Below are 27,882 nucleotides of genomic sequence, written 5' to 3'. Positions count from 1 at the left end.
TTCCACAGCATGGTATGTAACTTTATTTTTCTAGCGTAATAATTTAAAGTATTTACACACTGCACACTCACTGTTTTACACAGATACGTATTCATATATCTATGAACCACATCTAAAGGTTTCTTTGCAAAGACTCGACACACTGTGGGGGGGTTTCCAAGCATAACAAAGAGGACAACAAGTTTTGAGTCTTTTAAAGACAGCCATGTGGAGCATCTGTGAAAACCAGTGTTTTCCCCGCTTTAAGCTCCCCCAGGAGACCTCTGAACAGCTACAGCCTATCTACATGTTGGCATGACCTGAAACTCTTCTAGCTAAGGTTTCAAGAACCAACATGTGCAAGCAGCATTTTATTTCTAGAAATCTCAGGAGAAAATAAACCTGGCCCTTATTTAGAGAAGTAAATCTATTTCTGAAAGTAATCTGTGGGGACTGTTTTACAGGGACACCGATTATAAGGGGAGAATAGCAAAATACACTATTACTAGTGATGCAGGGTGCTTTGAAGCGTCACTTCCAGCTACATATGGCAAAATAACCCAATCTTCGTTTCCCAACTATCAGTAAGGGTGGTTTTGTAATTTTCCCTGTAAAGAGCAAAGGTATATTAATCATATACACTCTAAACCCAGATCCTATAGAAATTTATTCTATTGCTTTTACTTCACTTTCGTATTATTTGCACAAAAATAGTGGTTAAAGTATCCTCTGTATTTTTCCTCACTTGTACTACTCAATTATAAAACAAATTATCAACAATAGCTTCTGAATTTGGTACATGGCTCCACAGGTGAACAAAAAAAGCCACAGTTCAGAGCTGATGGTCAGTCCCTAGTCCAGCTTCTGTAAAAGGAAGGTGGCTTTAGGTTTCAACTCTCTACAGTTGAATCTCTATAAGTAAGAAGCAGATGCCCTCCTTATTTTCCCAAACTGCCCAAGATTATTCCTATAAACACAAGGTAGAGGTTTGCCACCTCTACATGAATTCACAACTCCACTCTGTGACTGGATGGCACATCAGTTCACTAAGAAATAAAACTTTACAAAACGACATCCTCTTTTTCCTGCCAGTCTAGGCCTCTGGCAGTGTCACTGATCAATAGGACATGGCAAAAGTAACTACCTGGACAACTAAAACTAAGCATAATCTTGGCATAAACTACTACAGAATTTAAAGTTCGTACCTTTTATTCCTGTTTATGTAAACTTATCAATAAATTATTAAAGCACAAACTGTATCACTTCTTGTTGGAACCAAAGATTTACATCTAGATATAACAATAGAAATCTACCTATCCTGGAGTTAACTTTCTCAGATTACTGTTCCTGCCTTTTGCTGTTCTTTTCCTTTTCCAAAGGGGTGCCAACAATGGAATGGAAAAGGCAAGGAGAGATCATACTTTATAGAAATTTCTCTAAGTTACAATGAGCAACTGACTAAATCATATTCAACTACAGGTGTGAAGAGGGAGAGTACCTGACTTCAGAGACCACCTGGGAAGCAGCACAATGCTTAGTTAACAAGAGTATCTGGATTAAGCAGTGCCGAAGTGGCCACACACTGAGTCAGGCCAAGGAAGCTTTTCTGTCATTGCTGCCCCACTCTGTTCCACTTTGCATGCAGACATATCAAAGACTGTGATGAAGATCATGGTGGACAAGGAAGAATGAAAAACTTGGTGATGGGATCTGGACCTCTACATTAGAGAAAGAACCTAGCCCCATTTCTTTGGATTCGTAAGGTGAGGTTGAGGAGGGCTTAGTGGAGGTGGAGACAGGGAGAGCTGTGTTTCTGGGTTTGACAGCCAAGAAAAGGTTAAGATCAGGGGCTTGCACCAGTCATATAGATTTAAAAAAGAGCAAGGCATGATAATTAGTAAATGTACAATTTCATATTTTAACAGAAGAGTCAGAGGAAAAACAGACAATTTAAAAAGGGGCATGGGATGAGAAAAAGTCTGGGAGTTTCTGAGGTCTAGTAAGATGCCTGGTACTTATCTACGAAAACTGCCATCACTACACCCTTTTGACCTACAAGAACAACGGTTGCTATGGTTCAAACTAATACACTGTATGGGCTCAAATATATAAAATATATAACAATTAGAATTGAGAGTAATCAGAATACCAATAATACCCTCCCTTCTGAAAAAGTAACAGCTGTTAGAGAGGAAGAGCGCTTTTGAAAATCAGTGTTTAAGAGTCAAAGCACCTGTAAGGGAGAGTTAACGATCCTTTCAAATCAAGTGAGGGCAGAAGGGTGAGGGCATAGTTCAAAGGAACAAGGCAGCTCCACCAGAAGGAGGCGAGTAAAAGCTGCACGCCATGGCAAATCAGTAGCAATGGGAAAAGGCAGGAGGGTACAGCCAAGAATAGCTACAAACAACTGGTCACTTCAAAGGAAACGCTGCGTATGGGTGTCTGTGTATATGTACTACACATATTAACCAAGCACACACATAAATATTTAATATATAAAAAATAAAGTGCTTTCTAACAGGTCCCTGGGCAGGGACATTATAAAACATTTCACAAAACTGCAAAACAAAATTGATACAATCAAAGAACACTACATCCAACATATGTGAAAACAGCCAAACACAATATGTACAATCTGGTGGGTGTCCCAGGACAAACGTCCTGTCATATACATGGTATATACATATATACTCTTTTACTCAATATATTATGACAATACATATTTTAAAATTTTGTTATAGACAAAAAATAAAAAAACCAAAAGACAACCCCTACAAAAACACGATAAGGATCAAGCATGTGAGTCCTAGACTGACAGACAATTCACTGCCTCCACGGGGAGTCCCATTGCCACTGCTGGGGAAAATGTGCCAGCGTTCCTTCCTCGGGTGCAGGGCCTCCACGTCCTCCAAGGCACTGTGGGCTGCGGCGGTAAAGTTGGCATCACCAGTGGTGAGCAGGTCGAAGACACAGGACTGGAAATAGATGTCCTTCACTGGCATCTTCTCATGGCATTGAGTGCTGGCAGTCTCCAGTGTGTAGCCAGGCCAGGCCTGCACCAAGGAGGTGCGAGGCAGGCTGTGTCCCAGGATGGCAGACACCTGGCCCTGACCATCATCGATGCGTTCACTCACGGGGCAGCCATTCATGCACAGCTGCAGGTCCTGGCTCTCCTCGTAAGACATGGCCAGGTCTTCAGGCATACGGATGGCAAGGGTCAGGTAGCGACCCACTTGCCGTACAAACACTGTGGTCCCTATATAGAGGGCGTGCATCTCCACATAGTGGCCACTCTCCCTCTCCACGACACGCAGGCTCTTGGCATCGCCGTCCCCACCACTGGTGGTGCCATCCACAAAGGCGGCTGGCAGGTCATCTGTCACAGCTTGGTAGACTTTTTGATCTGTACACTCATGGTGGGCTTTGAAGATAATAGTGATCTGTGGGAAGGAGCATGTACAAGGTTTAACAGAATGGGAGGGAAGCAGAATGGGGTAACTCTCTGTAGCAAAAGCTCCCATCCATTTTGAAGTTGAATGGCTTAAGGCAGTATCTCCAAAATGGACCCAACTGCTTGTACCTCAAAAATGGGTATCACTTTCAGAAAACATTTTTTAAAGTCCCATATATTTAGAATTAAAATTTAACATAAATCCAGGCAATGTACATCAACACAAAACTTTTTTACTTTCCTAAGAGAAAGAGTGCGAGCGAGCAGTGTTGCTATCAGAATATAGGCTTTCTTTCTTTTTTTTTGAGGCGGAGTCTCGCTCTGTCGCCCGGACTGGAGTGCAGTGGCCAGATCTCAGCTCACTGCAAGCTCCGCCTCCCGGGTTTACGCCATTCTCCTGCCTCAGCCTCCTGAGTAGCTGGGACTACAGGCACCCGCCACCTCGCCCGGCTAGTTTTTGTATTTTTAGTAGAGACGGGGTTTCACCGTGTTAGCCAGGATGGTCTCGATCTCCTGACCTCGTGATCCGCCCGTCTCGGCCTCCCAAAGTGCTGGGATTACAGGCTTGAGCCACCGCGCCCGGCCTCTTTCTTTTTGTTTTAAGTGACGGGGTCCACTCTCTTGCCCAGGCTACAGTGCGGTGGCATATTCATAGCTCACTGCAACATTCAACTCCTGGGCTCAAAGGGCAGTCCCACCTCAGCCTCCTGAGTCCACAGGACTAAGGGCATATGCCACCATGCCTGGCTGATTTAAAAAACTTTGAAGTGATGGGGTTGGTGGGGGGCTGGACGGGGGGAGGGAGGCGGCAGAGGTCGGGGGTTCCTCGCTATGTTGCCCAGGCTGGTCTTGAACTCCTGGCCTCAAGTAATCCCCCCACCATCATCTCCCAAAGTGCTGGGATTACAGGCATGAGCCACTGTGCCAGGCCAGATTATGGGCAATTTTTATTGATAATTTATATCTTGTCTCCTTCCACAGTGGATGAGTCATGGCATAGTTCTGAGAAAAGAACAAGGTTCGTTTCTAAGTTATGATGCAGAAACTTTAAGGGGCTTAATTAACAATATACCTAACAGAACTTTGCTTCCTACAAAGATTCTTCATAGAACTAAAAAACCATATCCCATGACTCACCACTACAAACTTACTCATTATAAATACAGAGAGAAAGAGTTGAGGAGGGGGCACCCCAGTAACAGCCACCACTCATGTACCCCAGGAAATATTTCTATTAGTCCCTTAATCAAATGTTTCACATCACTGGCTAATCCCTGTGCCAGGGAAATCACCTGGCAAATATAGCTCCTAAGTACTGGCAGAGACTGAATACCCTAAACTTAGTTACAACAAATGTTTTCCCAAACAGCACCAGAGTCCCTTAACTCCTCAGAAATCTTTTCCCCGCCAACTCTCAATTCTCCAAACTAAGCACATAAATTCATCAAATAAAAAACATTACTAATAATACAAAAGCCTCTCTTTTGTAAACCCATGTTCTTTCCAGCAGAATCCTTTAATTAGAACAGTTATTTAAAAACCTTGCACACCTTCACCTCCAACGTATCCAACATCTGTGGTACAGGTGGTGGAGGGAAGGTAACTATGAAGAGATAGGGGCTGCTGTGTCACACACACAACAAGGAGAACCTATTTCAAAGAAAAAAAGACCACATTTTGAGATTTGTATCACTGCTAGTTACTGAGGTAACAGGGTTCTCTCTTCCTTCTTGAAAAAATAAGAACTATCAGGTGATTTCAGTCAGGAGGAAGGTAGACAGGCCAAACACCCTATGAATTACCCTGGATGGAGGAAACCTACCCCCTGCGAGGAAACTAATCAAAACAATAGACCCTTGTGAAAAAGACCAGAAAATGGCCCCCCCTGAAGTCCTCACCACCACCCTCAAGTTTATGTCTGAAGTTTTTCTCTAACTCGGCCAGCATTTGCTCACACTATTTAATTCCACATGTTCCCACTGGTGTTACTTGACTGGAATTTTCCAGCCATTTCATTTTACTTCAGCCAGTTATAAAGCCAGATCTGAACCAGCTGCACTGTAGCAACTGGTTAAATTCATATCCGTTGTTTGCAGCTGCAACTAAAAGCCAGACAATGTACTATGAAAATCCTGGGTTTTCTCCCTTCCTAATTACCCTGAGCCACAACTTGATTTCACTACCAGCCTTCTCACATTTCAACACCTTCTTAACAACCCAAAGGAGGTGCATCAGAGATGATTTCAGGAAATTTGTTGTGCATCCAATCATAGGACTTTTCAGAGTGAGTGGGGGTTTGCAGCTAGATATCTAACGGGGCCATAAAATAGCTTTATCTGGTGAGTCTAAAATCAGTTGACAAGTGTTTTTTTAAGGCATGCTGGGATCCCTTGGAGATGAAAAGATTGATTCAAGAAAATCTTACACCTGAAAAAACTGAACGTTAACAATATAGACGGCTAAAATAATAGTAATAGACTTTTTATATAATCACTATGATTATTTTCACTTGTAACATCCACTCAAAGATTAAACTCTTCAACAATGGCTAATTGGTCTCCCTAGTCTAACAAACCTAAAATTTAAACCAACTTGATATTATGTGCAAGAACTACTTTTTTGTTCACCTTAGGAAAAACAAAGAGGATTTACTTGTGTTGGGCCAAGAAAGCAAAAGTAACTGATTCCAAACAAGTTTCCAAAAAGCAAGCAAGGGTCCATATTGAGATGAATGGAATGGTTCCATTCGTTTCACCATGACTGTGTTTTTCATTAAGCACAACAATTCCAACTCAGGAACTCAGGATTCATTTCAAACACCTCCCACATTATTGTCTCTGCTATGCCAGTGACATTAACCATAACTCCTACCTATCTAGAAGCTTAAAACTTGTCTTCTGCTCTAGTATCTACACCTACAAAATATTCTAGTTAACCTAACAGATTTGTCTTTCCAATTTACTAGTAGTGATTTGCTCGGTGACAAGTGGATATTTCTCGTTTCCCTACCGAGCAAGGTAATTTGTACACAGAGCATATGTGTAGAATTATTCCTTGAATCAAAATGCTGAGGGTGATAAATTGATTGTAAAGCATGAGTGGGTTTCCTGAGTAGTCCCTTATAGTTTAAATATGCACTGAACAGGTACCTAGAGATACAATCAATGTAAATTTAGAAAACACTGGGTAATAGTTTCACATGACTTAAGTTTTATAATGCAATTTCATTCCTCATAACAATTACAACATGAGCTTTTAAAAGGCAAGCACTCAGCCAATGAAGGGCAAGAAATTCCTTTTCAGACTGTCTTCCTCTTCAGAAAAGCAAAATTTATTCATTCTTAACTCTTACTTTAGAAATATGCACAAAAAATTTAATTGGAATTTTAAAAAACACCAAACTTTTAATATTTCCAGCTAGCAGCCACTAGAAAATAAAAATTGAATATTCAAAATTGTATTTCAAAAGCTCACACAAAGATAATTTAAAAACACTAGCTATGCTACTTACTTTTCCCCTCTATGAACGAATCTATATGCCGTCATAACTCAATTTGGCACATCTGTTCTATGCCTCACCATTTATTATTGATAGATGGCATTTCTGTGCATTTAAAACATCAATGCCTTTTGTTAAACCTCCTCCACCCAGCCCCTCTCAACCCCCACCTTAGACCAACTACTCCAGTTCTCTTCATTCATTTTTAATGTTTCACTCTCCTAGATCTTCACCACCCACAAGGTTTATTAGGAAAAGAAAGACAGCAGCTACAAATCAACCTTTCTACATGAAACAGGCAACAAGAACTTACGAAGGTTTGCTGTGAAATAATTCTAAGAGGCACCTGCCTCTCCTTTCCACCAGGAGAAAAATATATATATATATTAAATGAAAATGAGGTAGGCAACAAGGAGGGAAATACACAGGTACTGCCTCGCCAAGAGATACAGAGGTATCTATCCAAGGCACAGCAGCCTCGCAAAATGCCACAAACAGGTTTTAAAATAGCAGACTTCTCAAATGGCTGTGCACCTTGACTATTTATTTGTGCATAATGTATTTTGGAAGAAACATTTATCTGTGTTTAATCAGGCCATTTGACACTGTGAGTGTAGGACTTTTCTGGAATCCTCAAATATGAGAACCAGACTTTAGGAGCTCTCATCTCTGGGCTCTAGCTTGGTCAGTAAACTAAACTGAAGTAGTCACAGAAACTAGCTTGAAACACATGGAAACATAATTTTGATATGCACCTGGTTAAAATTCTGCTGTGTCAAAGAAGTCAATGAATTGTATTTCATATAATTAGCTGATGTGTCTACTTTGCCATATCCTCTGGGTGCAATGATAGGTTGAAAAATAGAAGACCCTAAGGGAGAATAAGAACATGGTGCTCGCAGCCCCTTTTACTCTTAACACATGGTAACAGCATGCAGCCTCTACAATCAGTCTTCCCCAGTGAATAAAAAAGAAACCATTCCAACAAGAGCACATACTTCAAAGGAAAAAAAAATACACATGCTCTCTCTCCATTCCTAAGAAACCCAAATTTTACTTCCAAGGGTCGATTTTTCTAAATGTTAAGAAGTTAGAAACTAGGATGCTCTGAAGCACCTAAAGGAAGCAGAGGCCTTTGAAAGCACCTTCAAGTGTCTTCCCTGGTCCCATTCCTCCCTAGCTGCCAGGGTAATTCTGAAGTGTAGATCTTGGCCAGAGCAGAGGAACTCTGTCCAGGAAGGGTGGCAACTGTCCCCTGGTTACATAAAAACTGGGGAGAGCTCTGTCTCTCCCTTGAGCGGGGGAAAGAGGTATATTGATTTAGAATAACTCTTTCTGAACAATTTCATGCAAAATTCAGAAGAGTTTTTATATATGCCATGTTTAATAAAAAAATACCGGACTAGAAAATATTTGATGTCATTGATAATTTTCCTTTAAAAATTATGAAAAAAACTGTTAGGAAGCTATGAACTCAATGAACTGGGATGTAATTTTACTATCACCACTCAGCCAATGTATCAAATATCTTATAAAACAAATATCTACCGGAAGCTGAACTTAAGATCCACAAAAATACATTTTGTTAAACAATTTTATTGGACTAGGACAAGATACTAACAGTAAGACAGTACCTGTGTTTATGAGGTGAGTAGCAGATTAAAACTCATACTGTGGACTCCTTTTAGGGCTTGAATGAGACTAAGAAATGGGCTACCTTCAAAAGAGGTATCAGTTTCTCTATCCTCACGTCCCTTTCCACAGAGCTTGGAGCACTTACAGGATCCAGAGAAATGGAATGGACCAAACTTATTCTTCAGTGTTGCCCCAGGTAATAAATACATGCAGAAACAGGGGCTGCCTTGGCTTCAGAAGGGGTACTTGGCAGCAGATAGAGAACGAAGAAACCAAACCAGAGGGGAAGGCAGCTAGGGTGGTCTACAGAAGCAGCATCAAGCTCAGTGGCTAAAAAGAGAATGAAAGGGAAGCTGGCCCCGGAAAACACATAAAAGGAACAGGAACAAAAATGCTAGCTTCCCAAGAGTAACTTCTGTACAATTAAGACAATGAAGGCTGGAAGCATAAATAGGTGCAGAGATAGGCAAATTGGCCAACTTCCTTGTACAGACCAGAGCAATGCTAGGGTGAGCATGAGGAAAGGCCTTTGTCCTGGAAATCTCGGTCATTCCAAAAACTCCAAATGGAACCTCTCCCTTAGCTTGTCTGTTGTGTTCGGACTCTGCATGGTGAGGAGGCCAGCAAGTGTAGGAACTCACTATGTGCCCAGATATGAAGTCAGGCCTGTGTGGAGAGTATTACAGGCCCAGGATGCCACCTTGCTTAAGACTAGAGGCTAAAAATATTTTGAACGGTTAGAGTCCGGGTTGGTGGCGAATCTGTAACTCTCAGCCGAATCTGTCCTAGCAGGTCTTGCCTTCAGGCACTCCCCCTCCTGGTGGAGAGAAGCTGCAGAACTACAGACCCGAGGCTCTACTCTGGGCCTTGGTTCAGCACAGCTGTTCTCCAAACCGATGGGATTAGAAAACCACAGCCTCTTGGATCATTTTTCAGCTTCGGGAGGTGAGCAAAAAAAGTAAAAGGGCTTGAAGGTCTTCACAATACACTCACTCTGTCACTTCTAGGTTCAATTTTAAGTCATGAGGGCTTAAAGAAAAAAAAAGAAAAGGCCCATGAGAACTCAGGAATGAGGTGGTTAGAAGTGGTCACCATGCATTTCAAGAAGTCAGTTAACTGAAATCCTACAAAACAGTATCTTTATGTCTGCATTTTCCTTGGGTAGGGAGAGGGGAAGACCTCAATACCATGTAAAAGCACGTGCCCGTACATCTATGCATGCACACACACGTCTTAAATGGAAACTGACCCCCATTTCAGGAGCACACGCAGAGCAGATGAGAAGTGAGTTTTAGACAGTGTCATATCCTATCCACAGTATACATGCTATGTCCCAACTGGAAAGAACCCATGTTCTTTTGGCTCCAACTCTTAAAATAACCAGTTAACTGGGGCATGAAAAACTCCTCTTTCCATAGAACCAGTTTCACCTAAACTTCTTTCTAGACCCAGTAGCACTGTGATTTCACTGCAAGGCTGTCCAGTTCAAGTCTGTAACTTAGATGTATGTTAGCTTTTCTTTTAAGTGATCACTTACTGACAAGTTGGCCAGCTTCCTTGTCAGTATGAAAAAGTCCTTAAGTTACCCCACCCACAAGAACACAAAATTCAAAACAGTGGAAGAGCAAGTTCTACTGCAGTCAAAACAAAAACAAAATGGGTAAAGTAGCAGTTTTCATTGTTCAACACTGTAGGTAACTTTTCACATGCCACATTCCACACGAGCAGAAACTGGTTAGCATTAATTGAAGCCAACAAAAAAAGGACCAACCACTCAATGTTTCCTTCTCGCCCCCTCCCCTCAAAATGTTGACTCAAAGAAAATTTAACCAGGCAGAGAGACATTTGGAAACGTGACAGAAAAACAAGTTCTAACTCTCAGCTGTGTATCAGACTTGGCCTCATGCCTCTGGTTTAAACTATGGAAGAGTGTGGATTTGTTTTAAAGCAGTAGAGCCCCATAGCACCCTCATGGAATCTTGACTGGCTCACACAGGGCTAGGCGCTGGGTTAATTTCACTTACAAACAGGGGGGTTCTGAAGGTTTCTTTTTCCTTCTAAACCACATCTGGGAGAGGGAGTGGCAGTCAGTGAGATTAGAAAGATGGTAAAAGACTCATTACCCAGAATTTTTAATGTGTATGAATGAAATAAAGGCATAGCTTGTTCGAAAAGTATAGCATAAAGAATAAACAGGTAGCTCATTTATCTTACAAAATGATTTTTCAGACTTATAGGTTCATTACACAACTAGTAATTTCCCCATTTTTCTCTGCTTCCTTTCCTCACATCCACTTGGAAACCTTTTCACCTCCAGGCAACTTACTGAAATGATATAAAGCAAAGTTGAGTACTTTCTGGGCCTAAGACCTTATAATCCAGTATGCACAAGAGCTGCGTGGTAAACAGAAAAGGACAAATAAGAAGACTGCCACCTGGAACTACAGCTGATTTCTGCTCTTCTGAAAACCTGCCTTTTCACGTTTCAATATTGTTTCTACAATAAAAAAATTCACGGAGAGTAAAAATAGCAAATATATGCTTTTATGAGAATTTTAAAGATGAGATGAGGCTCTGGAAAATGAATTTAATTAAGAACTGGCGACTGTGATGGTCAAATTCTAGAAAGCTTTTTGGTATAACATCAAAGACCAGCAGCCTTTCAAAAGTGGGAGCCAGGGTTCTAGGCCATGCTAGGTTGCATGCAGATAAGGAAATACAGATGCAGGTGGGCATTCTTACTGTGGGAGGTGGAAAGAGACTGTGCCAAATCCCAGGAGTAAAGACAATGATTTGGCAAGGAGGGGTGTTAGCGTGGGACGGGCCTTTGTAGCAGCCCACTCTTCTGGCCCTTCTTGACATCCCTGCCAACTTGCTAAATGAATAACATCAACTGGAACCAGCTTGTCAATGTGGTTCACCAGTGTTCCACAAAGAAACCCTGAAAATGCTGGGTTTACACACAAACCCCACGCTTTCCCACCGACTGCTGCAAATTTTAGTTATGTGCTTAGATTGAGGCAAAGGCTGCATTCACCTCTACATCGCCCACAGTGGGCCCTTTAGTACCTTCTCTTTCAAATGCAGCACCAAATTAACCATACATTTGTCAGAGAATGATTATCAGGGAAAGAATTTACATTAAGCAGGGAGCTGTAACTGCAAAATCCTTTCTCATCTGTTCCCAATATGCCTCAACAAGTCAGAACTTCTTACCATCCTCATAAAGCAAGGCGGTTTACAATAAGGAGCAAATCTCCAAGAGATGGCAAGAATGACCAACGCAGCAATATAATCACAACCAAAATAAAGAGCAATCTCAGACTGTAAGGATTAGTTACAATGTATCCCCAAGAGAGTTGTAGTTTCCTTGTGGAGGGAAAATGGTCTATTTCCCCCCCCCCAAATTCTATGTGTCCCCCTCTTTATAACACTGCATGCAAGAATAGTGCCTTGCATTCAAACACAGACCTATCAATGGAAGAACCATATCCCTTAGTCCAGAAAAATAATGATAAACACTATGTAGCTCACATGGTTTCCATGGGCTGCAAAGACTTAGCTACAATAAATGTACTAGGTCTGGGGTCAACAGAGGACAGATTTCCAAACCTTATGCAGAGATATACTTAAAATGACAGCTGAAAGCTGTTGCAATGCAGGCATGTCTGGTTCTGATTTTGTAACCAACAAAGAATGACCCAGAACACTGGTTTACGTGCCCACATGCTGTTGCCGAACAATAACTACATGCTAAGGGGCACCAGAAAGCAGTAGACCTACCTCATGCTCTAGGAGCCTACAGGCAATGGTGTTTCTTACAATGGAAAACTGTAGGTTACAGTTTGAAGAAGACATTATCCAACAGCAAACCAAACTAAGTCTTTCTACATCTCTAGTATCTTCAACCAGCGGAAATTTTTAAGAACTCCCAAGAAAGTAGCTGCAGAATTTGAAATTCAGGGTAAGTATGGAATTTAGACTATATCCATAATACATGATGGGCAGGGTATGCTACTATGCTTTGGACAGGTGGTGAGTGCTGCCCATAAGATCACCAGGAGCTGGTGGCCCTTGGCAGCTCCAAAAACATACAAGACAGGCACCTCAGAGCATCTGCCCATCTGGCCAATGGTCATCTGGCTTGGTCAACTACAATGAGCACAGTCCTTTCCCAAATTCAAATGCCTTAAGGTAAACCACCTTCTCTCACTCAAGGGTGAGGCACAGTAAAATGTGTAGCAGAAGATGTGCAATAGGACCTGTTGTCATTACAGTCTCACTCCTACTTTTCATTTTGTGTTACTGAGGTAGAAGGATAGAGTAAGAAAGCAAGAGTGGTGAAAAAGGATACAATCACATTAAAACAAAAAGAAAAATAAAGTGAAGGAATTCAAACTACTTGCACAAAAATAATTACTAAAAACATTTCCATTATTTGTTTAGGTATGCAACTTAACAATAAATGATTTCTGAATTGTTTTTGAAAAAGGAGTAATTTTGAATTCCCTGGAGACTGCCAATTTTAATATATGCTATTGGGAATACATTTGCAAAAGCAGAATCTTCCATAAAAAAATTTATTCCCCAGTCACCTTCTGTGATCATGGCATATACAGATTCTTATTGAACCCACTTAAATAGAGATACAAAGATCCACAGAATGAATGAAACAAGAGTTGAGACTGAGAGGCTGGCAAAAATAACAGGGAAAAAGTCAAGCATCCACACAGATGATCTGGTTTATCTTGAGTGTGTGAGGTACAGGACAACTACTGACATGTGCCCTCTCTGGAGCCTGTGAAGGGTGGGCTACTTCCTCCTACAAAACAAAACCTGCCTTTCTTCTTACTGTAGCTAATTCTGCCAGTTCAGAGCCTGTCCCTCTCACTTCTTTCTGAGTGCCTGCATGCCTGTAGCCGCCTCTCACAGCCAAAGGTGGGGAAGATGGCCCAGAGCTGATGTGGATGTCAGCCGAGGTATGTGTGTGTGCCAGACACCCCTGCAGCCCCCGGGGTGGAGAGATGAAAAACCAGCCCTGGCTTCCCCTTCAGAAACACATCTACTTGGCAAGGTAGCCAACTGGCACAGGTTCCTCCAAAGAGAGGGAGGCAGGCAGAGAGCAAAACTAAACACACAGAGGCCTTGAGAAGGCATACCTGTGCACACCACGACCGACGGGAAAACAAGCCTACCTTTCTCAAGGAAGGGGAGGAGAGGGCCACGGTGGGGAAGAAAACAGTAGACCGGGGAGATGAGGCAACATCATTAAGCACCGCATGCCTGTCTGCCTTGAACTCATTGCTTGCCATGTAGAAAGAGAGAAAAAGCTTAACTAATATATGACCCCAGGTGACTTCATTTTATTTTATGTTTAGATTTTCCCCCCACTTTGTCTTTTTGTGATAAGGAAAAGGGGGGTACTTAGGAACAGGCGTAGCTCACAAAGTTGGGCTTGAAGATGGCTTGCTTAAGAGGCCCAGGTACCCAGGACTGAGGAGCTGTCTTAGTAGCCTCAGTGAGCAAAATACCCTAGGGTCTAGTGCTTCAGCGCAGTGCTAAAGGGAGCGAAATGAATGGATGTTTACAAAAATTTCAGTATCACAGCTGGCTAGCTAGTCAATGACATCATCAGTCTTTCAATCTAGTGGCACTGCGCGTGTGGGTTATTAAAAACGCTTGACCACACAAGGATGATCTGGTATCTACAAGGCACAGTACTAGGTTACCCAACAACTGGTCTATGCACTTGCTTAAATTCTCAGTAAAGCTGAGATTCCTATGAAAAAATTTTTCAAAAGATTTTTCAAAGAAAGTATTGTGGTAGACATTAAGGAAAATTTCAGATCTTGTTTAGAACTTATTTTATAAGCACTTTGTGCCTCCTATTGTTTTTATTTTTATTACTACCACTTTTTTGTACTTAAGGTTTTATTTTGGACCTATGTGCGTAAAAGGAAATCGTACTGCAAGATTCTAGGACTTTCTTTGGTTTCACCAGCACACGTCATACTAGTATTGAGACAGGTCTTCAAGAGCAACCTTCCAGATGCTTATGGTGCTTTGCAGAGAGTTACAAAGAGAAGGGGGGTGGGGAACCAAATCCAACAACTCCTAGAGGTCGTGAAATGAAGCTACAGAATAGCTTGTTGCTGAACAGCATGGTCACCAGATGTGGGAAAATACTTTCCAATAGTGCAATTAAAGACCAAGCATTCTCATCATCTACTTGAATTTATGTCAGAGGACCACCTTTCTCCAACGTTTTTTGAATGAGTAAAACCTTTGATCCTTATTCCAAACCAAGGGAGAAATCAAGATTGTCCTTTTTATTTATTTGCTAAAAATTACAACTAATTCAACTGAAATAAAATGATCTTAAATACTTCAGTGTAAACTGTTCCATTTATATAATAGCAATTTTCATAAGGTTATCCCCCACATATTTTCATCATAATCAGTAACAACAGAATTCTGAAAGACTGAATAACAAACAGAAGTGACATGAGTGGATGGAAGACATGGAGAATAAAATTTGAATACTGGTTCTTGTGACAAGAACCAGTATTTCCCCATGTACAAGCTCTGATTAATCTCTATAGTTTTGCTTGAAGGTTACTCTGCCAAGTCCTCAATTATTTGCACAATTGATGACTTTTTCCATTCTCAATGGACTGCCTTCTTTCAGTTACCCAAAGACTATTCCTAGCTTTCATGTGCCATATGACTCTGCAGTAATGATGGATTTGGGGCCACGGTTTCTCTTATAACTTCGTAATTCTATAACTCTATATATAACATAGCAAACACATATTCTGAGATATTTATAGAAAAAAATGATTTGCATACATACAAAAGCAGAGGGAGAAAACTTTATTTTGAGATATGGAATTTGGTAAGGCAAAAGACAAGCCTGAGCTTTTACTGAGAGTTGAAGTATAAACATTTTGGAGCTCCCCTAAGATGTCTAGACCAGTGTAACAGTCGTCTTTGTTTAGGGCAATGACTTCTAGTCTTAAATTTGTGACACCCTAGGGTGTCTCCAGATATCTCCCGAGGTGTTGTAAAATTCCCTCCACAAAATGCCAAGTAAAATAACTTTAATTCATTTAAAAAGTATGCCACACATGTTTAGACGCAGGGGAGGGTGTCCTGGAATCAAGAGAACAGTCTTAAGTATTTCAAAAGCTTGAGTCTTGTCAATTACATTTAAAAAATCTAAATCAATGTTTTTGAATAGATACAATAAATGCAGGAAATAAAGCAAGATGAGATGATCTATGCGTGTGGTTTTGTGGTTGGAAAAGACAGGGAAAGAGGTGGTTAGTTGGGACACTATTTTAGCGGAAAACCCTTTTGACTTTACTTACTAATGGTTGGATTAACACTGACTATCAATCAGAAACGCAGTTCATAGGTCCTCTCTACCTGGTTGCACTAAACGCAGTTCATAGGTCCTCTCTACCTGGTGCCTTGAAGTCGGTTTCAAAGATCTCTGTACAGTAGTAGTTTCTTTAAAACAAATGAACACAGACCACAGAAACTGGCAGCTAGTCATGGTAAGCTAAATTTTGCAGATTCTCTTAGCTTCTGACTGACACTGTCAACCTGAGGCCCTGAGATTACACAGAGGTTACACATTGCTGCTCTGCAATATCCACTTATTAACCTTCTTGGTCATCAAGAAGTTAGTAACTAAAACACCACCTTGGGTTTACCACTGAGAAGCTGGCTTATTGCCATTATGTTTTATTATACCTTCCAAATCTCCAATAAAATATGTTTTCTGATAGGTCACTGCCTCAGGCCTCACAGATTTCTTTATTTAGAACACCCACATCAATCATTGATAAATCTGAACTTGGATTTCTTCAAGAGTCATACACATATGCACTCAAAAAAAGACATCACTGAAAAAAGCATCCTTTTTTTATTAAACAGGCCTGTCTTTTCCCTGGAGAACTCGATTTCACTGTTTACTTTTTATTCTTCATATCACTGTCTATTTAAAATTAGAACCACGTTTACATTCCAATGAGAAATTCCTTACTAAATAATTTTTATTTAACCCTTTATCAACTGTTAATTGCTTTCCAAAAGAAGTTTCTTTCAAACTAGGCCCTTTTTGGCACATTTCAAAAGTTATCTGAGGAATCAAACATCTGAAAGTTGAGTAGGGAGAGGGAAAAAAGAAAGTATACTTGCCTTATTTGTAGCAGTAGCACTGGATCCAGGGACCACAGGCACGTTTGTCACTTGAACTGAAAGATAATTATTATCTATGAGTGGCCAGGCCCCTTCCACTTTGCATGTTTGGAAGTGATCCTTGAAAGTTCTGAGGTGAGGATCTCCAAACAAGCCACAAAAAAGGTAATTGGGAGGGTTCTGGTCCCCTCTCCTGTGTTCCCTGGCTCCAGCGTGGCTGTGATAGTTGCAAGGATCATGGGTCACTTCGGGGTTGGTAGAGGATGTGGGTCCATCCTTGGAACAATTCCTCTGGCTCATGAGGTCACTGATACCCAACACAGCAGAATGGTATACCAGGTTGCCACGGCAGGCTTTTGAAGTTCGCTGGGTGCAGCCAGCATAGGCACGCAAGGCCTTGCAAAACTCAGAGTCAAAGCCGTCAATGGCAGAGTTCAGGTGAGAAGTCAGGGACACAAAGTCCGTGGTACATTTCTGGATTCGACATTGGGCTGGCTGTTGGCAGTCACCTATGGGAAAAAAGATAAGACCAAACATTTGTAAACTCTTCTTAACTTCCTGGGCTACATGAGAAAATGGCATTGTTCTTTAGGAACTGTTTGTTCTATTTTATATACTGTACTCCTATTTTAAGAAACCTTCAGAAATAGGGTTTCCTTGTGTTCCTGTGTCTTCCTCAAATTAAGCCACTGGAAGAAAAACTGCATGCAATTAGTTAACTTAAAACTTTAACGCATGAGCCACTGTGAGTGAACATGAGTCTAGTCCAGTGATCACAGGTTGAGATTACAAGGGAAGAGTAAATAAAATATTTTATCAATGTGGCTATTTGTTACAGGTTTTGAAAAAGATTCCTCTACTCTAAGGTTACGCCAAAAACATGAACATTGTTTTGATTTTCCAAAATTGCGTAACATCCTTCAGAAAGCATTGGAAAAGCAGCACTAGGCACAAAACCATGGTTAAAACCTTCCCACCTCAGGAAGGTGTAAAATCCTAAATTATAGTATAATTAGTTAAAACACCTTTACTTGATTTACCTGTATGGCTACAGAATAAGAAAACAAAACAAAACAAAACAAACAAAAATCCAGGTACTGTCATTCTACTTCTCCTGAGGCACATTTACCAAGAAACTTAAATAAACTGACACAATTTTCTAATTTCTACAAAATGTAAATGCTCTAAGAAGAAAAAAAAACAAAACACAAGATTAACTTGACCAAGCTATGTATTTGCTTTTTCCTTACCATCTATCTCCACTATCCTAGGATTCTAGCTCCCAAGCAGATCACAAGTAAAAGCACACTAAATAAAAACAATTCATATAAACATCATGAAAAAACAAAGTATTACTGTCCTATTAGGTTTTTTTTTTTTTTTTTTGAGACGGAGTCTCGCTCTGTCGCCCGGGCTGGAGTGCAGTGGCCAGATCTCAGCTCACTGCAAGCTCCGCCTCCCAGGTTTACGCCACTCTCCTGCCTCAGCCTCCCGAGTAGCTGGGACTACAGGCGCCCGCCACCTCGCCCGGCTAGCTTTTTGTATTTTTTAGTAGAGACGAGGTTTCACCGTGTCAGCCAGGATGGTCTCGATCTCCTGACCTCGTGATCCGCCCGTCTCGGCCTCCCAAAGTGCTGGGATTACAGGCTTGAGCCACCGATGATGCTTTTTACTAGTTTCTCAAACAAAAATTTATAAAATCTCCTAAAGCACAAAAAGCACAAGAACTACCAATACTAGGTCAGTTTTGTGCCCCCAAATAATTTAATATTCTGTTCCATAAAATGGAAACAACAGACTTAATGAAAAGAGACACTATCCTTTGTCATCAACTGCAAATTATATATAAATGAACTGTAACACACATTTGTGTTACATAAAATCTTTATAGGTCTTTAAACTATGGAGACGTCTCTTAATCTCTTTAAGTATGAGGGTCCTCCATCTGAGAAATGAGGAAGCTATTCTAAGACGAAATTTGTCATCTTTTCCAGACAGTAAATATCTTCTAATTTATACTCTGGATGTGGGAAAAAATTCAGGGCCAGTAGATTATTATTAAATATATAATTATTTCAAGATGTGGATGCAATAAACTTTAGGATGATATCAAGATTTAGGGAACTCCATCTGATAAAGACTTAAAATTAAGTATAATATTGTCTTAGAAAGCTTAACATTTTCACTAGTAAACTGCTCTTAAATCTGAATTTAGTAGCTTGTAATCTGTTTCTGGCTTTAGCTGGGAGAAATACGTGGGAGGAGACAACTTCTGAAGACAACTCTGTCACCATTTTTAAATTTGAAAAATTCTACATTTTAAATTTTAAATTTCAAATCTTCTTGGGTTCTTTTGCTTTGGCTAAGGCTTCCAACAGCCTTTTGCTACAGAGATGATGGGAGGGAAAAGGGCTAAATAGAGAGATAGTGCATTTGGGTCAAAAGGGGAAAACACTATGTAGTCAAGGCTTGGTATTCACTTTAACCTGAGTCAAAGATTAAAACATTTTAATATGTTGGAGCTATGGATTTACAGCAATCATCAAATCATACTTAAAAAAAAATTTACAAAAACATCTTTGTGTGGAATCATGTTTGCTTATTCCAAAGCTGACAAAAGTAGCTCCCAGTATTTACAGAATTTCTCTTTCCAAAGCAGATCAAATAATTTTCGGCTATTTTTCACTAGAACCCAAATCAAAACTGAAACAGAAATTAACTAATTAAACAATCCCAAAAGGGTTAAAGCCATTTTGCATATGGAAAAACCAAGGCAAAGCGATATTAAAAGGCTTGTTCTAGCAGATTCATAAAACAGCTAGCATTATTAAGCCAGGAGGTGGTGCTTTCCCTCAAAACTTGTTCTTCCATCACAGGTCATATCTCCTCTTATTTCCTAACTCTAATGACAGTATTTGATGACCAAAAAAAAAAAAGACTTAAGTAGCCACTGTATTTTTTTTTTTCTTTTAAAATCAGATACACAGAAAGCAAGAAAATAAACACGGGGCCAATATCTCAGTGATGAGGAGCTCTTAAGACTACAGATAAATGACAGCACAAGAACTTACCGCTAAACTTGCAGTGCCTATTTGTTCTTTTTATGGTCTATAAAATCTATCCGAGCATGTGTTTCTTTGTAATTATTTCAAACAGTCATAAAATATCAAAAGTAAGAACAGTATGGAAATGCAGATGGAATCATTCAGAAGGAAAGAAAAGTACAATTTAGTTTCCCAGCTCCCTTTTCATACCTTCCTTGCAACCCCCCAACCTTTCCCTTTTTCTTTTCTTTTTTTTTTTTTTGAGACGGAGTCTTGCTCTTGTTGCCCAGGCTGGAGGGCAGTGGCGCGATCTCGGCTCACTGCAATCTCCACCTCCCAGTTTCAAGTGATTCTCCTGCCTCAGGCTCCCGAGTAGCTGGGATTATAGGCATGCACCCCCACGCCCGGCTAATTTTGTATTTTCAGTACAAACAGGGTTTCTCCACATTGGTCAGGCTGATCTTGAACTCCCGACCAGAGGTGATCCGCTCGCCTCAGCCTCCCAAAGTGCTGGGATTACAGGCGTGAGCCACTGCGCCGGCCTAAACCTCTCCCTTTTTCATAGCAGGTAGGTGTTGACTGCTTAAAGAAATCTCAAATCAAACAGATCTCCCGAGGTTCTTTTGCTTTGGCTAAGGCTTCCAACAGCCTTTTGCTAAAGAGATGACGGGAGAGAAGAGGGCTAGAGAGAAAGTGCATTTGGGTCAGCATTTTCAGCTTTGCTGTGGGCTCCTATATAATGACTAACTTGCAGCATACACCCAGAAATATCCAGGCTTCATGAATTTATAACGACAATGCACACTTTGCCTGTTACAGGTGGTAAAGTAAGCCTCCTGCCAAAATGCCAAGACAATGCGGAACAGAAACAATTTCAAGGATGTAGCCAAGAAGGCCATGAAGTGTATGAGTAAGCAAGTTAACTCCCATATTGGATCTCCATTCACGAATTGCAGAGGTTTGCTTTAAAAAAAAGTGAAACTAAAGGTACTCCTTTCATACTCTTTTCATTCCCCAAGGGCAGAATTAAAACTCTGCAGTTACAGATTTCTCTACTTTTGGGTCAGATCATCTGTGATCAGTGTGACAGTATTTTCATATCAGTTATTGAATATGCTAAAGCCTTTGTGGGTCTAGAGCTTTCATTTCATCATTTTTTAATGAGTCAGACATAAAGACCTCACCATTCAAGACAGTTTCCTTAACACCAGGACTACACGTGTGAATCTGCAGCACAATCACCAGTTTATACTAAAAGAAATGAGATACGCTGAAGCTGAACTAAGTGAAATGTGGAGCCATATGGGGTGCTGAGGCAGATGATAAGGATTCAGGCATAAAATACATAGTATAGTCCATCTGCAAAGAGCACTGGCACTCTTGCTAGGCTCCCTTCTCTGAGAAACAACCCGGGCATTTAAACAGCACCACTCTTCAAAGAAATCTCTCAAAAGCAGCGTTTTCTTTAACAGGATTAATCGCTTCACTCCAATAAGCTGTCCATAGAAATCACTCACCACATTATGTTGGGTTGAATCTAATGGTGACTTAAATGAGGACACATGAAGCTACTGAGAGCTTCACATTCCAAATTCTTGAACTAAGACACCCTACTTTTCTAAACCTTTAAGCCAACTTACTATGCCTTTCAAAGGCCAGCAAAGAAATCTTCAGGGACCACATTCCAATTCTGTCACAGGATCCTATGGCAACTATGGGAAACAATATCCAAGCAGCTAAGGGGGACAGAGTCCCACCTAGCACAATTTCCATTTCATGAAAAGTATGTTTTTGTATTATGGACACATATTTTTCGCACAAAACACTCCTGAATATATCTTTTAACATGTCAAGAAAAATGTTCTACGTAACTACATGCAGATTGACACTATTTTCTAAGGTTCTTAAGTTACTAATTGAAAGCCGTGATCATTCTAAAGCTTTCTATTACACTTTTTTATTAAGTCGTCAGTCTTTTCCCTGATTGTAGGTGTTGAAAAGCAGCTATTACATCACAACGCAAAGCTACGCAAAGTAAATTAAGTCTTCTCAGATGCCACACTTTTCCCCCCAATACTTAAAAGACCTCCCTGATTTTTAGCATGGCGGGTATGGTTTAATAAATAAGTAAAAATTACTCCGCACAGTTGCGTAGCATCGAAGTTCAGGATTTTCCAGACCAGAACGTTGTGAAGTGTCTCATATATACAGGACAAAAAGGTCTCGAAGCAAAAGAAACTTATCCAATGCTCTGTTTGTTCTCAAGACTAAAAGATAATGCCTCTTTCAACCTTAGCATTAAAAAAAGTTCTTTGTCTAGGCAAATTCCTAAAATAAAATAGTGTGAAGAGCGTCCTGGATTTTCATAAAACGATTTTTTTAAAAAGAAAAATAGGTATCACATGGTAGAAGGCTCATCTGCAGGCTTACTTCCCTAGGAACACATTCCTCAAGGCTGGGGAAGCGCCGACCTCCAGAAGGCAGCATGGTTATCTGTCAACCCCTCACGGAGCCCGAAGACACCCGGCTAGCCACTGAGCACGAGCTTTTCCCGGGAGGCTGATAGCTGAATTAAAAGCAGCTTTTGCCAAAACGAAAGAAATCCCTAGTCAAAAAAGTTGACGTTACTTCGAGATTAACTCCCAGGTTTGCAAAATCTGGTGAAAATCTTTCCATCTGGTGCGCTTCCTTCGCCTCGCCACCACCCCCAACTCAAGAAAAACAGCACAAGGCTCCTGGTCTCCCTCCGAGGAGGCTGCGGCGGCGGAAACCTGATCCGAGCCTGACTTTCAGTAAACACCAGCGCAGAGCAATAAAGCATCCGGAACATTTGTCTCCGGCGCGCGGCCCCCGCCCGCTAAATGTTTGATAAGCGGCTGTCGGAGGGGAGATTTGTCAGCGGTCCGAGCCGAGGGTAGGGAAAGGACTCGTCTTTGCGCCCGGCGGCCGCGTTTCTGTCGCCGGGAGCCCGGCAGAGGTGCGTGTCAGGGGCTCGGGAGGCCTTTCTCGTTGCGCCGCGCCGCGCCACGCCACCCTTCCGCCCCGGCGAGCGCCTTCGAGACCTGGGGCTGTTTGGGAACAAAGCCCTCGGCCCCGGGGCTGGCTCCCCTCACGCGCTCCCGTCCTACCTGCGTGGAGCAGCTCGAGGCTGAGCAGCAGCAGCAGTAGCAGCTCCAGCGGCGGCGGGCAGAGCCCGGGACGGCGGCGCTGCTCAACCTCGGCGGCAGCAGGGGAGGCGCTGGAAGGTGCTGCTCTCAAGCCCATGCCCGTCCATGCAGGTCTCGTGGGCTCCGGCGAGGGCGGCGGGGCGGGCGCCGTGGCGGGTCTGGGCCCGTGGCTGCGGCATGGGCCGGGGGACGCGCCTCGCTTCCTCTTCTTCCTCCTTCAGGCCCGTGTAGCAGATGGGGAGCCACCACCGCCGCAGCAAGCAGCGCGCCGCGGGCACAGCCAGTCGGCGGCGGCAGCAACGGGGCGCAAGGGCATCGTGGCGGCCGGAGGCGGCGGGCAGGGAAAGAGGGGCGGAAGAGAAGACACAAAGACGGTAAGCGACTGCTGAGACGAGTCCCGAGCGCTCCAGCACCCCGTCCCCAGCCAGCGTGGGCTCGGCGGGCGTGGACCTCCAAGCGGCTCGCCCAGCCCTAGCGTGCGGCGGCCGCCGGCGGCCCGGATATCTCTGCGCGGCAGCCCCCGCGGTCAATCAATCTCAGTCCCGTACTGCCGTCCCGCCCCGGCCTGTGCCCACCAATCCGCGACGCCATCATCCCCCGCCGCGTCCCTCCCTTCCTTCCCATTGGTTTTGACCGCATGTCCGCCCGACTCAGCCTGCCAATCGCAGGACCCAGAGGGCTCGCTCCCCCCTCCCGCTCAGTGTAATTCGAGTTCCGTGTCCATCGAGACTGCAAGTCCTCTCCTGCGCCGCAACCTTCCTCGCACTCCCTTTCCTCTCCTCTCTACCACCTTCCGCGATTTACTGTTTCCTTGCGCCCAATAGAAATGGGCGACCGCAATTCTCACTCCCGCCGGCGTTACAAAGTTACCGGCCTTTGACCTCTGCTTGAATTAATGTGATCCGATTCTTCTTCCCTCCAAGTTTTTTTTTTTTTTTTTTTTTTTTTTTAATTTAATTACCCTACCCCGCCCTGGCCCGGCCAACTTCAGCTCCACCTCCTTGGAGGAAGCTGGGGCTTTTACAGAGCGCCGCGCGGCAGGTCCCCTTTTAGCCAATCACATCTGCGGAACAGCGTTCCGAACCGTTTGCGGGTGTCTGGTAAAGCAAGCTCGGGGCAGTGTTGGAAATCTGAATGTCACCCGCGCTCCGGAGCAGATAGGATGGGCTGGGAAGGTACCCGTGAACTCCCGGCGGAATTCGCTGGCAGCTGTGCGAGGCTCAGGTGTTCTAGTTTCTTTGACATTTCCCTTCCTGAAAGCGGCAAGGAGAGGTCTAAGAGTGGGCAAACTTCAACGTTCGGTTACAGTGTAATTAATGAGAATGGTGGGTTTTTATGCAGTGTAATTATGCCACGATTTGTTGTTGCTCAGTGACTTTCACATATTTCTACAGATTATTTCAATTTTCCGCAAATTTCTACAGATTAATTCAATGGCAGGTCACTTTCTCCTTTTATGATCGGATGGGTCCGAAAGTGAGGAAAAAGACAATTGTCTGCAAAGAAAGAGGCTGCCAAGTGGAGACAGAAAAGCAGTTATGAGACTGGTGATAGATTCCAATTTGTTATCAGTAGGTGTGAAGTGGTATCTAATCTCAAGAATGACCTCAAGGCTGAGAGACACTTGATACTGCCCTTACCTTTGCCTTTCCCCAAACAGCACAGGACTGCCATTTAAAATCCACTAACATCCAAATCGTAGTTGGCAACGCTACACGCTACCTTACTCAGAATCTCTAATTAGGAATTTCGTATCAACCACGGACATGCTGATATTCCACACATGTTTAAATGTGCTAATCAATGGACTAAGATAATTGAGGGGCAAACCTTCGGTCTCACCAGCTCACTCATTAGACACATTGTGAATTGCCCGAACCACTAGGTCCCTAATGAAGGATGCCTATCTGTTTTTACTGTAACTTTTCATTAGTTACTTATTACATACTATGATGACTTACGGGGTAAACACACCTTTCACTATCCATGATATAATCCAAGCCTGTGTATATCCATAATATGCTTAATAATAGCTTCACAGTTGCCTGGAGAAATGACTTTTGGGGAGGAAGGTATATGACATTTTTAGATAATACTGTGGATTAAATATTATTAGAGCAAAAATTTACAATCTTGCAATCACTTCATATAACTAATGAGGTACAGTTCATGACATACTAAGAAGCATCTTTAAAAAGTAATCAAATACTGATTTTCAAAGTATTTGGCTGACAAAGACTAAAGTTTTTTTTCTCTGAATCCAACATTTAATTCGACCCCTATACAAGAAACATCTCACTTTATTGATCATACTTCAAAACATATACTCAATAGTTAAGGATCAATAATTTCTGTTTGGTTTGGGTCTTTCCACTCGTGACTTTGTATGATGGTTTTTACTCCCCTCCCCCCATATCCTGTTCCTTAACTACACGGGTGCTCTAGATTTTCCTATCAATAGAGGGCGTCCTCGAGTCATTGCATACCCTGGTGTCGTTAAACGGAACTATTCTTCAGAGGAAAAACTTCATCTCTAAGGCGCTTTATTGCTCCTCTGTTGTAAAATTTGACAAGCTCGAGATTTATAAGCCTAACAATTCACTTTCTATTGCTGCATAATTGTTCAGCCGCTAAAGGAAAATGCTAATTTTCACAATTAAACCGCAAGGTGGTTCCTATTTTCAAGACATAGGTCAGTTGACACACTCGCGGGTAAATTCGTACTGTTCGCAAGAGCAGGAATCGGCTTGGAAAGCAAGAGTGTAGTGAATAGTCGCTTATAGCGCAGCCACTCCTCAATCCCGTGAGCTGCAAGTTACAAAGGATTTTAGATTCTACAAAGAAAAATCGGGGAGTGAGGTAGAACACAAACATAAAATCGGTGACTTATAAAAGTTTTATGTTTTAATCAGAAAAAAATCATGAAGTGACTGATGAGTTGTGCAACTCACACATCCACCCTGTTTCTTGCCACTGGTACTCTTTCTCCCTTCCTCTTTGTTTTCAGGAAGGAAGGAGGAGACCTGAACAGTACATCCAGAGAATCCAGCAAAGCACACCACGGTATGAACGTGCAAGTGCACAGAATTAAAACACATCTCAGAAACACTAATGGATTCTAAACAAGATGCGGTTTCATTTCCTGAACCTATACGTGATGTTTTTAACTGTTCTCCAGTTAATATGTCTCCATTTCCAGAAATCTAACAGGAGAATCTCTGACTGCTTAACAGATCACCTAGGTTTGCGATTTGTGCAATCCATTCTAGAGTAAGGGCTCCCCGGCTGCTCCCCAGCCACTGTGTACCCAAAGCAGCGGCTGAAATAGCTCAGAGTCCGACAGCTCAGCGTCAAGCAGCCTGTGGTTTGTACTTACATCATTTTTTTTTTTCATAGTAGGAGTAAAAGTTTATTAAAAAGCGTTAGAACAGTAAGGAAAGGAAAGGAGAGAAAATAAGGAAAGTACAACTTGGAAGAGGGCCAAGCGGGCGACTTGAGAAACCAAGTGCCTGTACTTACATCATTCTTAACCCTTCCGCTCCTGGAGGGGGCTCAGCGGGATCAGGGGGCCCCCGAACTTCGGAACACGCAGGACCTGGGTGTGAGAGAAGAGTCCCAGAGCTTGGTGTGAGCAATGCACTCCCGGAGGGAGACAGCCCGGGGCTTGCGAAGGGCTCATCACCCGCTCGTAGACAACGGGCCCCCGCAATCCCTGCGGGCTCCGCCGCTGCTCTCACCGCTCAAAACGGCAGGTGCAAAAAGCATTTGGGAGCCGCTTGCCAGCGCGCAGAGGTAATGCGCTTCCTGTCCATTTATCTCAGGAAACCAGTGCAGCCTTCCCTTCGAAACAAAATTAACCTCTCATTAGCCAGCCACTCGTTCCCAAGAAGGCCTTAAAAGCTTTACCGGCTCGCTAATGTATTTAGGCTTTTCTTCCAGGCAAACGCAGCCGCCGGTCTTGACTGCCATCAGCTCAAGGGGTTCCTCTGGGCTCTCCCGCGAGCCAACAGCTGACCTCTCTCCAGCCTAGTCTGGGAAACTCCAGCCAACCCAGGATCCCATTTTGTAGTCCCGGGCAGACCCGACACCCCTGAAAGAACTCCACTCCAGAAGACGCCAGAACAAGTTCCCACGAATTTCATGGGCGCCCTTCACATCAAAACCTCAGCTCCCCTGTCCTCAAGGAACGGGGAAGAGAGCCGGGGAGGGACTTCGGTGGCCAGCTGTCCCTGGGTCGTGGGCGCTGTTTGCTCTGCGGAGCGCCAGCCCTGCACACAGCGGGTGCGGGAAGCGTTGATGGGAGGCTGGAGGGCGGGGTGAGCGTAAACTAGGATCTAGCCGGTTCCAGGCGTAGAGAATCAAATGTGGTCCTGTATCTGTAAGTGGCGAAAAGGGGCTTTTGGGAGAGCTTTCTCACTCCGGTCCCCCGCCGCCTTGAGGCTGGCAGATTTATACCACACAGGTGGATGGAGACCTAAACAAAACAGTCCCGGCCGCTGCCTGCCGCTCGCCCCCCACGTCCCCCGGGCCCACCGCAAACTTCAACAAAATAAACAACTCACCACAGGCATTCCCTTGTCTGCAGCGCGACGCTTGCCAGCTGGGAAAATAAGCCGCAAGCCACGCGGCCAAGGCGCAGAGGGAAGGCAGCGCGGCACCCGCCCCTCTCCCTCAGGTTGGGGGCAGCGGGACTCGGGGCGGGAGGGAGGCTCCGCCTCGGGGGCCGCTTTCCCAGCTCTCCGATTCCGGAATGAGCTCTCGGAGAGGAGCTGCGCCCTTCCAGCTAGCCGGATTTCTCCGCCACCTAGGGGAGAGGGCGGGGAGCCAAATGCCTCAGTCCCCCGCACCCCAGCAGCTTCCTCCAGGCAGCTTTTTCCCCAGTCCAGCCTCAAATAGAGGTGA

At 43.1% G+C, this 27,882-nt stretch overlaps 2 protein-coding genes across 3 annotated transcripts; one reads left to right on the top strand and one right to left on the bottom strand.

The window, feature by feature from the left end:
- RGMB (repulsive guidance molecule BMP co-receptor b) lies at positions 1 to 27,874 on the bottom strand. Its single transcript, XM_030927686.1, has 5 exons — positions 27,543 to 27,874; positions 26,500 to 26,575; positions 22,942 to 23,195; positions 16,770 to 17,278; positions 1 to 3,419 (listed from the first exon to the last, which is right to left on the bottom strand). Exons 2-5 carry the CDS (start codon positions 26,502 to 26,504, stop codon positions 2,751 to 2,753), a joined length of 1,437 nt encoding a protein of 478 aa, XP_030783546.1. The 5' UTR covers positions 26,505 to 26,575; positions 27,543 to 27,874; the 3' UTR covers positions 1 to 2,750.
- LOC104662034 lies at positions 22,617 to 27,550 on the top strand. 2 transcript variants are annotated; one of them, XM_030927687.1, is made up of 4 exons: positions 22,804 to 23,091; positions 23,202 to 23,354; positions 25,988 to 26,043; positions 26,920 to 27,550. In XM_030927687.1, the coding sequence occupies exons 1-4, from the start codon at positions 23,086 to 23,088 to the stop codon at positions 27,008 to 27,010; spliced, it is 306 nt and encodes a 101-aa protein (XP_030783547.1). In that variant the 5' UTR covers positions 22,804 to 23,085; the 3' UTR covers positions 27,011 to 27,550. The 2 variants fall into 2 exon arrangements, with proteins under 2 accessions (XP_030783548.1, XP_030783547.1); XM_030927688.1 differs by lacking the exons at positions 22,804 to 23,091; positions 26,920 to 27,550 and adding an exon at positions 22,617 to 22,790 and having other exon boundaries at positions 25,988 to 26,884.
- Positions 27,875 to 27,882: the final 8 nt, after the last annotated feature.

This window comes from Rhinopithecus roxellana, chromosome 3 (assembly GCF_007565055.1).
Source record: "Rhinopithecus roxellana isolate Shanxi Qingling chromosome 3, ASM756505v1, whole genome shotgun sequence".
NCBI lineage: Eukaryota > Metazoa > Chordata > Mammalia > Primates > Cercopithecidae > Rhinopithecus > Rhinopithecus roxellana.
Note: the sequence above shows the minus strand (reverse complement) of the source record. Positions and strands in the feature narration are given on the sequence as shown.

Coding starts and splice junctions, on each gene's coding strand:
- LOC104662034 (XM_030927687.1), top strand. Junction 23,355..25,987: donor GAAGAGAAGACACAAAGACG/GTAAGCGACTGC, acceptor CTTTGTTTTCAG/GAAGGAAGGAGGAGACCTGA. Junction 26,044..26,919: donor ATCCAGCAAAGCACACCACG/GTATGAACGTGC, acceptor CTTTTCTTCCAG/GCAAACGCAGCCGCCGGTCT.
- RGMB (XM_030927686.1), bottom strand. Junction 17,279..22,941: donor CCTCGAGCTGCTCCACGCAG/GTAGGACGGGAG, acceptor TTTTTCCCATAG/GTGACTGCCAACAGCCAGCC. Junction 3,420..16,769: donor GTGCTACTGCTACAAATAAG/GCAAGTATACTT, acceptor TCCTTCCCACAG/ATCACTATTATCTTCAAAGC.